A 13,934-nucleotide genomic window follows, 5' to 3' on the forward strand; every position below is an offset into this window, starting at 1 on the left:
GAGGATGTTTGTGACACAGCTGCGATGTTTAATTTGAGGTGGGTACAAGCTGCGGTTTTGCATCTAAAGATGTTAAGGCAAAATCCTCCCCCCGACTCCAAGCCTGAGAACACTGCGCAGGGTGTCCTTTCCTGGAAGCAGTCAAAAAGCAAAAGGCAGACGGTAGTTTATTCAGCCGAGGATGGGACTCACAATAGGTGGAATGTCAGGAGGATTTAAATCAAGCAGCAAGGAAGACCCTAAAGGAAGAAGGGAAAAAAAAAATACCCTAACCTCAGAGTGTGGTTATAAAATAGCAACTGGGAGCTACTATTGAGCCTTTTTAAAAAGTAGGGGCAGGCTCTTGATCAAGGGTATTTCTTCCTTCATCACCCCTTACTTATTTATTTTTTTTAAAAAATTAACACCTAGAGAAAGCCCAGTGGGATGAAGCCCTTTTCATATTTGGCAAGGACTGATGATGCCACGGCACTCTGCTGGGAGCAAGCGGGAGAGATTTGGAGACCCAGATCCAGGTCTCTCCACCCTGTGTTCTGCTGCAGCAGCCAAGGGGGGGATTCCTTATGGGGTGGGAAAAAAACCACCAAAAAAAAACCAGAGGGAGGAGAAATCAGGACAGGTCATTCAAACCCATCCTCACCGGTTGGTGGGTGCCGAGGAGCAGTTTTTCTGCCTGGCTGTGATTTGGCCCATAGTCTACATCCAGCTGGACCTCAGGGTTTGCTCCCTTCATTGGCTCGTGCTGATAAAGCAATCCTTGGGTAGGAAAGGAGCAGTGGATAACAGTGCAAATTAACCAGCAAATAAATCTTCCCTGGTGAGAGCTTGAAGGAATTTGCTGGGACAAGGTTGGTGATGCTGGAGACTTCCCACACAGCATCCTCCTCCCTTCCCTTCCCTCATCCTGGCTTTGAACCCAGCCCTGAAACGGGGTTGTGGGAGTTGGACCATCCTCTGACTCTGCACGGCCAGGGTAGAGTGAGGTGTGGTGGGCTCCTACCTCTTTTGGGTGGTCAGTACTGCCTTTTCCCTTCAGGAGCTGAAGAAGGGGCTTTTGGACCGGGAAGAGGGGAAGGACCAAGTAGAAAACCACTTTTCAACAATTCTGTAGGAAAAAATGTAATTTCTTCTGGCATTTTCCTCCTCCTGCTTTACCTGCTGCTAGGCAAATTCAGGTTTTGATTTTTTAACTAAAAATAGAGGCTCTGTCTGTCCGTCTGTCCCTCTAAAGCTCAGACACAGCTTCTTGCAAATGGCATTTTGCTATATCCACAAATAAGCATTGATGGAAGCTCTGCTGCTTTCTGAGTAAAATAAATATTCCTGCTGAATCCTCACCTCCCTTTGTCCAGCTGAAGGCTTCTTCAGCGTGTTTATTTTCTCTGAGCTCCGTGGTGCTCTTGAATACATACAAAGTATTACCGCTGACCGTGGGGAATTTCAGCGTGGCCCTTAATGGCATATTTGCATAGAGCTGTCGAAGCCCAGGCACACCTGGGCATCAGTGCATGGGAGGCTCCAGCGGTTTTATGTTAGCACCTCGGTCTTCCATTGGAAAAGAAATGTGTATTAAGATAAGAAAGAAGAAAATATCAACCCTGTAGGTACTCCATAAAATTAAACTTCAGATCCGTGCTGCTGTTCCTGCGCTGTATTGCTGTAGTCTTGGCAGCAGAGCAAGACCATTACTGTAGAAGCAAGCTGTTAAAATTCACATTGTACTCAGCTTAAACTGTCTTTCAAGTTTCTCTGTCTGAACCTCATTGATTTAGACTTGCAGCACCAGGACATCATCAGTATAGCTTGTATTATAGTCATGTCAGGAAGCTCCTTAGTGTGGGGCAAACGCATGGTAAGAAATAGCCCCTGCACCAAAGCATCTTTAGAGAGAAGATATAAAGAAGGGGCACCCGGAGATGAAGTGATGTTCTCAAGGTTACCCTGACCGTCAGTGGCAGAGCATGGAGCTGAATCCTGACGCGAGACCCAGCACAGGGTCCTTTCCACTGCATTGTCCTGTGGTGTTGGGTTAGCAAACCTGCTAGATGCTTGTTTTGGTTTAATGTGAGAGAAAATCCCGCAATAAGGTGAGGAGGAGCGGAATAAACCTCTGTCTTTTTTAGCTGGACTAACATGCTCTGAGGCTGGCATCTGGTAGCAATAATTTATTTGCAGGTTTCCTTTCAGATTGCTTTGTTTGCCATTCAGAGTTAAAATAATAAGAGTGAAATCCAGATAGCTTCTCAGCCTGGCTATTATGCGAGCAAGAGAGAGAACAAATGAAAATACCCCGTCAGTCTCCAAGACTGCAAACATGCACTATGTGACCTGAAATTTCACGTTAAAACGATCTGTCTAGAGGGCTTCTCGCTGAGGAGGTGAACAATAAAGGACAGTGGTTTCATGTAACCTTCATGCATCCGAGCCCGATAACCATGGAGGCTCCAGGAGCACAGTAATGGGCACGTCAGTTCATTTAAGTTGCCTGGGAGGAGCAGGGGCTGAGCTCAGAAATGGATCTTTTTCCTGGTGTTTCTGCACTTTGGTGGGAAATGAAGATTTTTGAGGATGCTGCTGCTGTTGATTTAAGCTGAGAAAAGGAGCGTGATGGTAGAAAACAGAGCCTGGGAGTGCAGAGCCCACCCCATGCCTCCGGTGCTGAAGCAAAACATTATAAATATGCAGCGGTGGGGCTGCGTCAAGTTCTCTAACCAAGTAATGGGGTATTCCCTATGGAGAAAAAGCCCCAATAACTTAGTTTTTGGGTTTGGGTGTTTCAGGTTTTTTTAAAAGCTGCTTTTTACTGTAGGCCAAGCAAGGCAGCTTTTTTGGCTTTTCCACTGTTCGGTCCTTAGCAAGGTTGGGTCCGTCCTTGCCTTAAGTGGCTCCTTGTCCCCTTTGCCTGCGCGGTGACCGAGTGTGCTCCTGTCTTCCCGGGGCATTTCATCCTGGCTTGAAGGAGGTGTCGAAGGCAAAGGAATTGCTTTAGGAGGTGCTATGGTGTAGTAAGGAGCCTGGAGGTTAGCTCAGATGTGATACCTAATTTTTTGAAGACAAATGTCACATGAAATGGGATCTCTCCCATTTATAGACAAGCAGCTTGAGCCCTTCCCACCTGCCTGTCCTTGAAGGGCAGGTTTAAGAAAATTGAAGTTTTGCTCTGCTTTTCTCTTGTTGTCCCCACAGGGTCTCAGCCCTACCTCTTTTTGGAAATGAGTGCCACAGCCATCAGCTCCGCTGGCTGGTGCTGGCATGTTGCAGGCGGTGCCCATTACGCTGCCCACAGCCTGCCCTCCTCTGCAGCTTTGAATAATTTATCTGCAGGAAACCCATATTGCCAAGGCACCAGCCCAACACGTGCCAATTCCCTGGGAAAACTGTCAAAAAAAAAAAAGAAAGAAAGAAAGAAAAAGCCCTCTCTGAAATTCATTTTGGTTGGAGGCAGGCTCCAAGCAATCAAATGTATTAGTCGTATTGTCGGCATGCGGCGGTGGCATTAGCTAGCTCGCTCAGCGCACGCCGACGTTGAAAGGCTCATAAATGTAATGAAGTCCCTTTGACACCTGCTCCTCTCCACACTTTAAACGTGAGCCATTGGTCCGCAGGGAACCGGGGCTTTAAAAATAGAAATTATAGTAATTGTCTGCTGTGTTATTGGGAAGATTGTAATAAACGTGGAGCACGACACTGTGGTGCCACGAGCTGAATGCTGACAGGACGCATAAATTGCTCCAGGTTTTGATTTTTTTTTTCCCTTTTTTTTTTTTTTTTTTGCCCTCTCCAATGTCCCCATCTAACAAATCACATAAATCGTTGCGTGTTAACGCTGCATTTCTGGAAGGTGGCAGTGGGAGGGAAAGGGGCACCGGGGGAAATTCCATCCCTCCCCTTTGAGGTGTTTTCAGCTGCGGTGCCCCATCGGCTGGGGACCTCTGTCCCCTCTCCCTGCCTGCCCAACAGCCTCCCTCCCTCCTTGCCACCTCCAAACCTCAGGAAGGACAAGAGAGGTCCAAACCAAGCAGTGCATCCTTCGAGAGGGATGGGTGAGGACCTCCGGCCCCTTCTCCTGGGGACTGTGAGCAGCAGCCATCAAGAAAGAGTTTCAAGGCACACACGGGGATGCGGTGGCAGACGTCGTGCGTGCATCGTCCCCACCGCCACCGGAGCAGCACGTGCTTTGCACGTTGTGTCCCTTCCTGCTCCTTGAGCAAGGGGAGCAGCCGCTCGTGTGCCCCCTTCTTTTGGGGTGCCAGAGGGTTAGCTGTGGAGCTTCCTTATTTTGGGATGGTACGGGAGCTGGTTGCATCCCTCTCCAGCTGGGACTTGTAGAGGATGCTCCAAAGAAAATTTGTTTTTATTATATCAAATTCCACTTGGAAATGGTCCTTTCCCCCGCCTTTCCTCTCCTTCTCGTTACCCCAGGAGGAAACATCCCAGATGGTAACACTGTGATAAAACCCAAATCACCTTGTCCCCAACCGACCAGGCTCTGACCCACGTCCCTGCTCACACCCCGATCCTGCGTACCCCCTGGGCATTTGCTGCCAAATACACCTGCCTGCAGGGAGAGCATCTGTGTCAAGGGTGAGATGTAAAATCAGCTCTTTGACCACTTTAGCAACTTCACTGACGACTTCAAGGAAATCCCACTTCTATTATTCTGGTTATGTCTTTTTGCCCCGCCGTGGAGATCCCCTGCTTTTGCTGCTCCCACCTCCAGGCACAGCCCGATTTCAAAGCTCCCCCCGACGCCGGGTGCGGGTGCAGACCCCATGCTGCACTTCAGCCTTCCGCTACCTTGTGGCATGTTGTGATGTTTAATTAATATCAAGCACTTTGAAGTCCCCAGTGTTACTTATTCATGCCCGTATTCCCCACAGACCCTCCTGTTTGATGTCCACGTTGCAGGGGTTATTGAGATCCAACCTTCTGTGACAAATTTAAGCAGAGAGGAGAGGTTGCTCTTTAGGGTACTACATGAAAAGTTGCCCTTCCGGGGCATGAGATCAGCTCGGCTGCATATTCAGAGATTTCTGAATACATGCGGGCTACTTACCTAGGTGCTGACAGCACTTCTGTGGTGTAAATCCAGAGAAATCAGTTCTGCCCTTAACAGGTGATCTCTCGGGCACAGCCATTTTCCATCACAGGCCATCATATCTGGGTGTTTGTCCCTCTGCGGTACCCAACCAGCAGAGAGTCCTTGTTGTGTCCCAGGATGTGGAAATTAATTTAAGGTTGCTAAACTTGGGCACTATGGGTTGAACGATAAAATCAATGCAAGAAACCTCTGTCTCAAAAACATGGGAAACCCTGCTGCCCAGGTATTTACACAGAGCAAAAACCACATGAGATTGTCCTTTAACAATAATTTTCTTGTTATCTTTCAACAATTATCTTTTCTTTCCATTCCAGATGAGTTTAGAAAATGACGATAAGAGAGCACGCACGCGATCGAAGTCTATCAGAGGTAAGCAGCTGGTTATCCTGCAGCGCGGGGAGGTATAGACCTGAGCTCCCTGCACTTCGCTTGTTCCAAATAGGCTTTGATTTTTCAGGTCCAGGCTTAACCCTTTAAGTTATGCTCACTGCCTTGTCTCTAACCCCACCAAAATTTGTCTACAAACCTGGAAAACTCCCAACCACAAACCTTTGCAGGTCCTCATAATATTTAACCCTCATTTCCTATACCCAGGAGAAGGGAAAAAAAAAAAGGCAGAAAAAATAAAGCCCCTTTGCATGCTTTGCTTTAGGGGGATCACAATCACTGGAGCTTCAGATCAGCTCCTGGGGCTTTCATCATGCACACTCTGCCAGCGGCTTTGAAGTTGCACATCTGAGAGTGCCTGGCAGAAGTAGTGCATGCTGGAAAAGCAAATGGGGCCGTCCCCCGGCAGGGACGTGAGGACAAACACCTTGTTAATGCAAAGCTTGATTGCTATTTATTTTCCAACTTGAAAAAAGCACGCAAGGCTTTCTTTGCATGCTTTCTCTCTGGGAGAAGGCGAGGTGCTCTGATACAGAGCACAGGGTGTCACCTCAGGTGGTCCTAGAGCCACATGTGATGGTTACGGACCAGCCTCTCCATTTTGGCTCCTTTTTGTGGCCGTGGATTCTTCCATGAATTGCAAAGGTGGCTGGAAGTTAGGAACAAACAGGGCTGGCTGAAAAAAGTGTAATGGCTGTAGGGACTGCAGCGTCACCCACATGGCTGTGCTGGACCACCTTCCCTTGTCCTGACCCACCTTCCTCCTTGCTCTTCTCAGCATCTGCATCTTTTTAAAAACAAAACCCAGATGCTGCCAACTGTGCTGAACTGAGCTTGGATATTTGGGTTTCATGGCTTTGTTGCATGTACATAAAGGTGCTCGTTCAGGTTGCTAATGAGAGTGCCCTGATTCTATTTATTTTCTCACACCCTGCCTTCCCCACATTTGAATCTGGGTTTCTTGATGTGAAAAGGTAATTTATTGCATACACCCTGGGACTTGCCACTGCCTCCAGTTTGTTGAAGCTTGTGAGTCATCCCACCGGGAGCTGGATCCCAGGAAACCCAATTAGCTCAAACAAATTGAGCAAACGTGTTATGGTTTTTAGCCTGGGCAAATTTAGACTTGTGTTGTGGGTTTTTTTCCTCCTGATTATTTGGATTCCTGGCTGGATGTAAGGTTTCAGCAGTGATGCCATGTTGTTGTATGTTGTTACTGTAAGCGGTGAGAAGTCCTCTTGTTCGCAAGTGGGGATTAATCCCTAAAACCCCTACAAACTATAGTTTACCCTAAAAGCCAAGTAACATATCCCCTACCATGTGTCTAAGCATAGGCAGGGGCTCCCACATCAGTCTCATGTGACAAAAGGAGGAGAAAAATGTGGCTGTGCCTGTTGATGTTACAGAGGTAAATGTGGCCATTGCAGCAAAACAGTAGTGAACTTTGCAAAAAGTAACTGAGGAGCATATTTTAAAGGGAAACATAGAGAAGGCGGCATTAGAGAACTCAGTCTTTACTTAAAAGTGTTTGAGTTATATGCATGTATATCAGTATAGCGCCATTGACTTTAAAGTCGTCATGTATTTAGAGAGAGAGAGGTTGTCCCTGATGCTGCAAACACGCACTCACGTGCTTGAAATTAAGCACAGGCATGAGGATTTACGAGGCAGGATTATGATTTACTACAGGCTGGCATGCAGTAAATGATGGTGGGATAGATTTTCCCTGTCTTTCCCAAACGAGATGCCGGAGGAGGCAATAGAAACCCAGCTGCAGGCAGGAGAGGATCCCCCAGAGAAGGGGAAGGTCTTGGGGGGGCAGGCACCCCTGTTGTGTTTTTGACCTTGTGTTTGTTTCCATTGCTGCATCCTGCCCCTTTGCCCAGTGCCCACGGAGCTCATCGGCCAGGAGGTGAGGTAAGGACCCTGCTCCTCCTCGGCGGTGGGAGGGAGGGGAGGCCCCGTGCTGGGACTGGCTCCTTACGGCCTTAGGGACCTGGGTGAGCGGACCAAACCCATGGGACTAACGGGGTGGGGGGGTCTTGTATTGGTGGGCACCTCGTTGTGTCCAAGTCCTCGGGGCACCGCTTGGCAACACACAGCAGAGGAACCGCAGGAGTTAAGGGGATGAAAACACAAGCTCTGGATGGGTCACATTAGACTGAAGACCCTCCAGCCATCCTCTGACCCACCCCAGACCTAAACCCCAGCAAAACCTGATGCCCACATTTTTTGTTGCAGGATCATTAGGGACAACATCCTACTAACTGGAGTTTCTTTTCCATATATTTTACATCCTCTTGTTGCCCCTAAACAATGTTGTGTCACATCACTTCTCATGCCGGACACTCCTCCTTCAGCCCTATGTCCCCTGTTGAGTCACCGAGGTCCTGTTGTCGCTCATTTAGCAACGCTGACACGTGAACAGCAGCAGCCAAAAGAGCCGGAGCAAGCCTCTGCAGCCTTCCAGAGCTTCTCATTATAAATAACAGCCTCCCCCATCTCTAAGCTCCCTTTAAACCTTGCACAAGGGCTTACGCAAGAGGTAGGAGTCTTTAACCTGGACAGGCGCTAATAGCAGGGGCTGCCTCTTCTAGCAGCCTCTGTTAGAAAGCCGTGTGTGTCAAAGAGTAATTGGACCTTAACCAACCCAATTTCAGAGCATTTCTGCTCCTCCGCTCTCCTATTACTCTGGAGAGACAGGAGGAGCAAGCGGCGGGCATGCCACTTCTCCAACTTTTATTGCTGAACACTTGAGTGGAGGTGGTAATTGGAGCAGGTGACATATATAAGGGGCAGGACAGAGTGCTCCACAAAGCCATCTCTGCAGCTGTCACCTAATTGCCTGAATAACTGGACGATTAATCGACTAATTGGAAGCAGGGCATCGTCTGCATAACAATAAGAGGCCCTTTTGTCAAGCATATGAAGGCTGCGGAGAGGGGGAGAGCAGATCGGTGTGGTGGCTCTTGCGGGGAAGGCGAGCGGCTTTAATAGCCCTCGAAGCCCCTTTCCCCTTTTGGGACTCCTGCCAAAAAGACGTGAAACCTCCCTGGAGGAGAGCGGGGATGGGAAAGCCCGGCCCAGAGCATGCCGAGCAGCACCTCTGCACTGGTGCTTTTTCAAGGGATTAAAGCAACTCACCAAAGCCAGAGACATCCCAAATCGCCACCTGCTTCAGAAAACCTCGATGCTGAACCACTTGGCTCTTTCTGACTTACTTTTTACTGCAGGTTTCATTTCACCACATCAAAAATGGGGTGGGAGGGGGAATCAGCTTTAATTGATTCAGGAAAGCTTATAAAAGCCTGTAACATCTTCATCAGAGCTGCTCTTGTTTCCCACTGAATAAGGCCTTTTTCAGGCAAGTCGCTGGTAACATAAACACTGCTCTGTCTTTTGGCGTGCAGTCACTTAAAGTGTGTCTGGGGCTGCTCAGTACAGAGCAGCCTCAGTCATGACTGAGGGCAATTAAAATTAAATAGACTTTCAGATCATCAGCAGAGGGAGCAGCGAAGAGGGGAGCTCCCTCTTCCAATTATGCACATTAGCGGGATGAGATCTTTTTATATATGACCTCGAGCGGTTTGCTCGGGAAGGGATGCCTCGCTGGCAGGCAAGACCCCAGGCACGGCGGGGCTCGGGCTGCGTGTGCATGCCGAAAAAGCTGGGAGCCATCCCCCAAGCGATGGCGTTGGAAGATGCTCAGCATCTCAGGTTGAAACCAGGCCACGAGCAAAAGGGACGGCAGGAAGGGGGGACTTTGTCTCGGAGGGCCCAGGAGGTGCAGCTTACACCCACGCCTCATCTAGAAAGCCGTGTCCCCTTAGGGGACGTGCTGCCATCATTTGCCCTCTTAGCATTAGCTTTGCTAAGCTAAAGCAAGCCTGTCTCCTCAAGGAAAGATTCCTACTCTCCTGAGAGTTCAGCAGCCCTTTCCTGTCCCGGTTTTGGGTTGAATTATATTCTTTGAACGCAGCGATCTGACTTGTGCACGGTGTTCTGGGGAGTTGAGCCATTAATAACCCGCCGGTGCACCCAGAGCTGCTGCATCCATTAGTGCACTCAGATCCTTCTTATCCTGAGCTTTCTGCAAGGGCTGAGCTCTCTGCTGAGAACAGGAATTCTGAGTCCCTAAAGCCTGACTTGGCATTTGGTACTATTTAATGTTGTCCCGTGTCTTTTACTCCAAGAATAACATGCTGGCCAGATCCCCTCTGGGCTGGCGATGCCTTCTCCCTTTGCACTGTCATCGAGAGATTTCATTAGCACTTCCAACTTCCCGGGCCGAGGGTGATACGGTGCTAAATGAGGTTATTAATCCTACACGACTCCGGAATTCCTCAGATGTCAGGCAAGTCACTTGGGCATCCTATAATCAATGCCATAATCTGGTTTTGCCAGAAAATGTTTGCTTTAATGCCTCTTATCTGGAGCCCTTATAGCTCCTGGAGCTGGGACTAATTACCCCTGCAGGGGAGGCGTGCGGCCCCGCGCCGAGGGATGCAGCAAGCAGGCTGCATCGCTGCAGCCCATGGCAAAGGCAGCAGTGGCTGCGAGCGCTGCCCAGAGCTCCCTGGAAGTCTTTAACTCATCCTCTTCTGCAGAGCAGCAGGAAGAAATGCAGGGATTTGGGAGATCCGGTCACCTAAATCCCATCTGTTCCCCCAAAAGTGAGGCTCTGAGGTGCTTTTGAGGATTTTTGTCCCGGTGATCTCCACCCAAGGTGCTCTGGATAAAACCTCCTCGAGCCGCTCCCAGCCTGCTCTTTCCAAAAAGCCACCCATTTCTTAGAGCAAGGAACCCCAGTCCCCTGATAAGCCATCGAGTAAGTGAAAAGTCCATGTTTTCCTCCTGCACCAGTGAAAAAGCAAACTGAAGAGTGGCAGTGGGGAGGCAGAGTGCAGTAGTTGTCTGCTTTTTAAAAGCTTGCTCTTACACATGCAAATCTTTAATTAAACATAATCATAAAACTATAATGAACCGTTCATCTAATTAAATGGGGTGAGTGATTTCATTAATTTTTAGCAAACTGCAAGGCTGCTTTCCTGCCCTCCTCCCTTGGAATTCAAAGGGACAGGCTGAACCATTTGAGGGAAATTATTTTCCCTTTTGCGGTTATTTTGTTCCTTGTGAACAGGACCCGTTTAACTGACCATAGTTTATACACTTCTAATTAAAAATGAATTCTCCGAGTCCTATCGCTGTTCTTGATGGTTGCTTGTTTCCCTCTCAAGCTGTCCAACCCCAGGCTGTAACGGCTCAGGACACATCCGTGGAAAGTATGCAAGACACAGAAGGTGAGGCTGGGTTGGAGGTAGTGGGGATGGAAAAATACGAGCAAGAAACCCAAAGACAGGCCTGCACTGGAGAGAGGCTGGTTCAGAGCAGCAACTGAACTCGCCGGCCCACCAAAGAGCCTCTCTCAGTGTCTCCATCAGTCCGCGAGGGATCCTGGGGGATTTGCTTCACCAGGCTGACAGTAGCCTTCCCACAGACCCCAAACCACAGCAGAAGTACCTGGCTCAGGTGTCTGGGGTTGATGGGAGCTGTTGGCAAGCGGAGATTTTGGTCTGCTCGGTGCCTCTACGGACAGGGAGGGGAAATGAGAGCACACTGGCTGCCTTGGAGGCTGTGCCAGCCTTAAATGGTTGTCTTCACCACCCTGTAATGGTGAAAGCGGAGCAGTTGGTGGACATGCCCCAGCGGCCGGTTCTGCATCCCCTGCCTGGTTTCATGGTGGCACTGGTGGCCATCACCAGCAGTGGTACTGGGAGGTGCTGATCCTGCTGCTCCCTGGACAACAACTGCCCGTGGGCCAGACTGCTGGAGTGAGACCAGCATCCGTGCGCTGACTTGTGAGAAAAGTTGACATAGTTGCACAAAGTCAAAGTCTGAGAGCAGATCTTCTGGCCACGAAGGGTTAAACCAGCTAAAAATCTGGGCTGCTGGATGTTTTGGTTTTTTTTTTTTTTTTTAGTATTTGTGTATTTGTCCCACTTGCCTTTGCTTAACTGGTTCAGATGCCGTAGCCATGCCTTTCTCACTCGGCAATGCCTCCTCTCTGCTCCTTGATCCCATCTGCAGTTTACAAAGCTGCCCTCTAGCAAAGAAGAGGAAACTTCAGGATGCGGAGGCCGAACATCTGGTGTCGAAGAGAAAATCCCATCCGCTCAAGCTGGCCTTGGATGAAGGCTACAACGTCGACAGCGATGGCAGCGAGGAGGCCGAGGCGAAGGAAGAATCCGGCTCCGACGAGTCGGAGGGGACGCTGGAGGAGGACGAGGCGGAGGCGGTGGAGCAGGAGGAGACCCGCAGCCCCGAGCCAGCAGAAGGTGCTTTATCATTATTGATTGCAGAGCTGTGTTCTGCAGATGAATAAAGGGCAGGGAGTGTTAATAACCAGGAGTTATAGCTCCTCTGAATTATGTACAGGATGGGTCCTTCAATTATTACGTTCGGTGGAAGCACAACGGCAAAGCTCTGGTTAAGCTGAGAGGGGATACGCACAGATTGTCTCCGGTGTCTTAAAAATGAGAGCTTTTCCATCAGGGATGCTCCCTGGGGAAAGCCCCATGCAAAGCACGGAGGAGCTCGCCGCGTGGCTCAGATGGCGGCAGGAAAGGCACCCGGGGTCCCGCATCGGTGCCTCGAGGGGCTCGGCTGGCTTTTTCGGTGCAGGAGCCATCCCCCTGGCCGGATCCGGCCGCTATCCAAGAGGAGGAGTGACAGGCAAATGAGCTGGGTGTCCAGCCAGGGTCCTGGCACTGCGTCGCTCCCAGGTTTGGGGAGCACTGGGAGCGAGGGGGCCAGACGGCTGCTGACAGCGTGAGCCTGGGAAGCCCCACAAAAGCTTCCACGTGGAAATCCCCTTTCTACCTGCCATTCCCAAGTGCAACAAATTAGGCTGCTCCAGGGGTATAACAGCCAGGATCTAGTTTCAATTAAGCTTAAGTGAGACAAAAAGATGTTTATGAGCTTCTATAATTACTTCCTTTTCCTCCTTTTATCCTTTCCTCTTTTTTTCGTTTCCTCCTTTTTTCTTTTCCTTCTTTTTCTCCTTTTTTTTTGGTCTTTTCCTTCTTTTCCCCCTTTTCTTTCTTTTCCTTCTTCCCCCCCTCAGAGAGAAGCCCAGCAAAATCGACCCATTACGGACAAACCACGGCAACAAGTACGTCTGGGCCCAGCAAGGCCAACTATAGCAGCTATCAAGAAATAATCGCCAACTCTCTCCTAAACCTAGGCCAAATAGCGGAGGAAACCCTCGCCATCGAAGGGCAGCTGCCTGAAGCCGAGCTGCAGGTCTCCAAGCCGCCATCCAACGTTGTGCACCTGGTCCACGAGGATGCGGGAGAGGAGTTGGTGGAGGAGGAGTGCGACAAGGAGATCATCATCCAGACGGAGGATGCGGAGGAGGTCATCGAGGTCACCAGTGAACGCAGCAGCGAGTTGTGTCCGGAGCACCGGGACGATGTGAACTGCGAGGAGTCCTGCAAACTGCAGAAGGCTGAAGCAGAAGAAGAGGATGAGGAGGATGAGGAGGAGGAGGAAGATGAGGAGGAGGAGGAGGAGGAGGAGGAAGAAGAGGAGGAGGAAGAGGAAGAAGAAGAGGAGGATGAAGAGGAGGAGGAGATGGCTCCTGAAGTGATTTGCGAAGAAGCTCCTCACACTTCTCAGGACACCCAGAAAAGCCACTGTGAAGGGCAGTTCAGCCCAAAGCCCGAGTACTCGGTCATCGTGGAGGTCCGGTCGGACGATGACAAAGACGATGACGCCCGCTCCCAGAAATCGGCGGTGACCGATGAGTCAGAGATGTATGACATGATGACGAGGGGGAACCTGGGGCTGCTGGAACAAGCCATCGCGCTGAAAGCCGAGCAGGTGAAAATTGTGCGGGAGCCCAGCCGGCTGCCAGGAGAGCACGTAAAGCACTTCCAGGTGGACGAGAAACAGAGCAAACCGCTGGACAGCATCCGAAAGAGCTACTACGGCAAAGGTACGGGGACGAACCTTTGCGTGTCTCCTTCCTTCCCATTCCCAGTGAAATAGCTGAACTTGTCTGCTCAGCACCCCGTGAAAACTAGGCTGCTGGGGGGTTTCACAGCCCACAGAGGGAATTTAGCCACAAATCCTCAGTGCCCAGAGGGACGGGGACATCCTAGCGGTCAACAGTAAATGCACAAAATGATAGTGTGCTCTACATCTCCGCAGGGGAATTGCCTGGCTAAATTGCCCGTTGGCCTTGAAAATCTCAGTCTGAGCAGCAGGGCTGGTTTAAAATCCAAGTGGGTTTTAAAGCAGTGGAAGGAGTCTGGCCACAGCAACACAAGGCACTTGGCAGGGGCTGCGGAGTCCCCCGGGCACTGAGCCGGGCTGCCTGCTCGGTCACTGTGAGCGGCTCCATGCTCCTAGCTGGGTTAGTTACTCAAATAGCTTTGCCGATTTT

General features: G+C 50.0%; 1 protein-coding gene across 7 annotated transcripts in view; it reads left to right on the forward strand.

Moving 5' to 3' along the window:
* Window positions 1-13,934, forward strand: part of MYT1 (myelin transcription factor 1) — a 65,178-nt gene that overhangs the window by 22,970 nt on the left and 28,274 nt on the right. For 6 of the 7 annotated variants that reach the window (XM_030009331.1, XM_030009332.1, XM_030009328.1 and 3 more), the window contains exons 3-7: window positions 5,416-5,470; window positions 7,375-7,405; window positions 10,726-10,788; window positions 11,576-11,823; window positions 12,612-13,484. In XM_030009331.1, coding sequence (XP_029865191.1) covers window positions 5,416-5,470; window positions 7,375-7,405; window positions 10,726-10,788; window positions 11,576-11,823; window positions 12,612-13,484 — 1,270 coding nt within the window. The remainder of the gene's footprint in view (window positions 1-5,415; window positions 5,471-7,374; window positions 7,406-10,725; window positions 10,789-11,575; window positions 11,824-12,611; window positions 13,485-13,934) is intronic. The other variant, XM_030009330.1, reaches the window with a different exon arrangement.

Source organism: Aquila chrysaetos, chromosome 3 (genome assembly GCF_900496995.4).
Source record: "Aquila chrysaetos chrysaetos chromosome 3, bAquChr1.4, whole genome shotgun sequence".
In the NCBI taxonomy this organism is placed as follows: domain Eukaryota; kingdom Metazoa; phylum Chordata; class Aves; order Accipitriformes; family Accipitridae; genus Aquila; species Aquila chrysaetos.